Here is a 567-nt window from a genome sequence, read left to right as displayed (position 1 = left end):
GCATTAATTATCTGATGTGATTTGCTTCTTTCCTTTCAGCTGTCCTGACCCTGTATTTCTTAAGCTTCTTCCACTGGGATGAGAATCTCTCCACCGCTGTGTACCATGCCTTTTCGGCACTCTGTTATTTCACACCTGTCATCGGAGCCATCATGGCAGACTCATGGCTGGGGAAATACAAGTAAGTGAAGACACCTCTCTAATTCAGACAGCATACATCTACACCATGCAGCCTGTGGAAGGGCAGTGCTGTGTGTGCTCCCCGTTTTGAGCTAGCTCAGCGCAGCAAAGACACGCTTGTGAAGGTCATCTCTTCTCTGTTCACAGATGAACAGCTGATCTGTTTGCTCTTGCTGTTCTGTGCTCCTCTTTCACCAAAGGGCCAGTAGGCAACAAAGGTGGAACAAATTAAATGTCACAAGCACACTTTTCCTCCACTGTCCTTCCCTACTCACCTTGAGGAAGCTGAGGTGTAGGGTGATTGACCCTCAGCTTGCCAAGATCTGCTTCTCAGAAGGATTCAAAGATGGTGAGGAAGCAGTGTCATCCTCTAGACCTTGCAGTTTC

General features: G+C 47.8%; 1 protein-coding gene across 1 annotated transcript in view; it reads left to right on the top strand.

Moving 5' to 3' along the window:
• SLC15A2 (solute carrier family 15 member 2) overlaps nt 1-567 on the top strand; it is a 38,284-nt gene that overhangs the window by 4,334 nt on the left and 33,383 nt on the right. The window contains exon 3 of the mRNA XM_009640867.1: nt 40-181. Within this exon, the coding sequence (XP_009639162.1) occupies nt 40-181 (142 nt within the window). The remainder of the gene's footprint in view (nt 1-39; nt 182-567) is intronic.

Source organism: Egretta garzetta, unplaced genomic scaffold (genome assembly GCF_000687185.1).
Source record: "Egretta garzetta isolate BGI_Z169 unplaced genomic scaffold, ASM68718v1 scaffold326, whole genome shotgun sequence".
Taxonomy (NCBI): Eukaryota; Metazoa; Chordata; class Aves; order Pelecaniformes; family Ardeidae; genus Egretta; species Egretta garzetta.
Note: the sequence above shows the minus strand (reverse complement) of the source record. Positions and strands in the feature narration are given on the sequence as shown.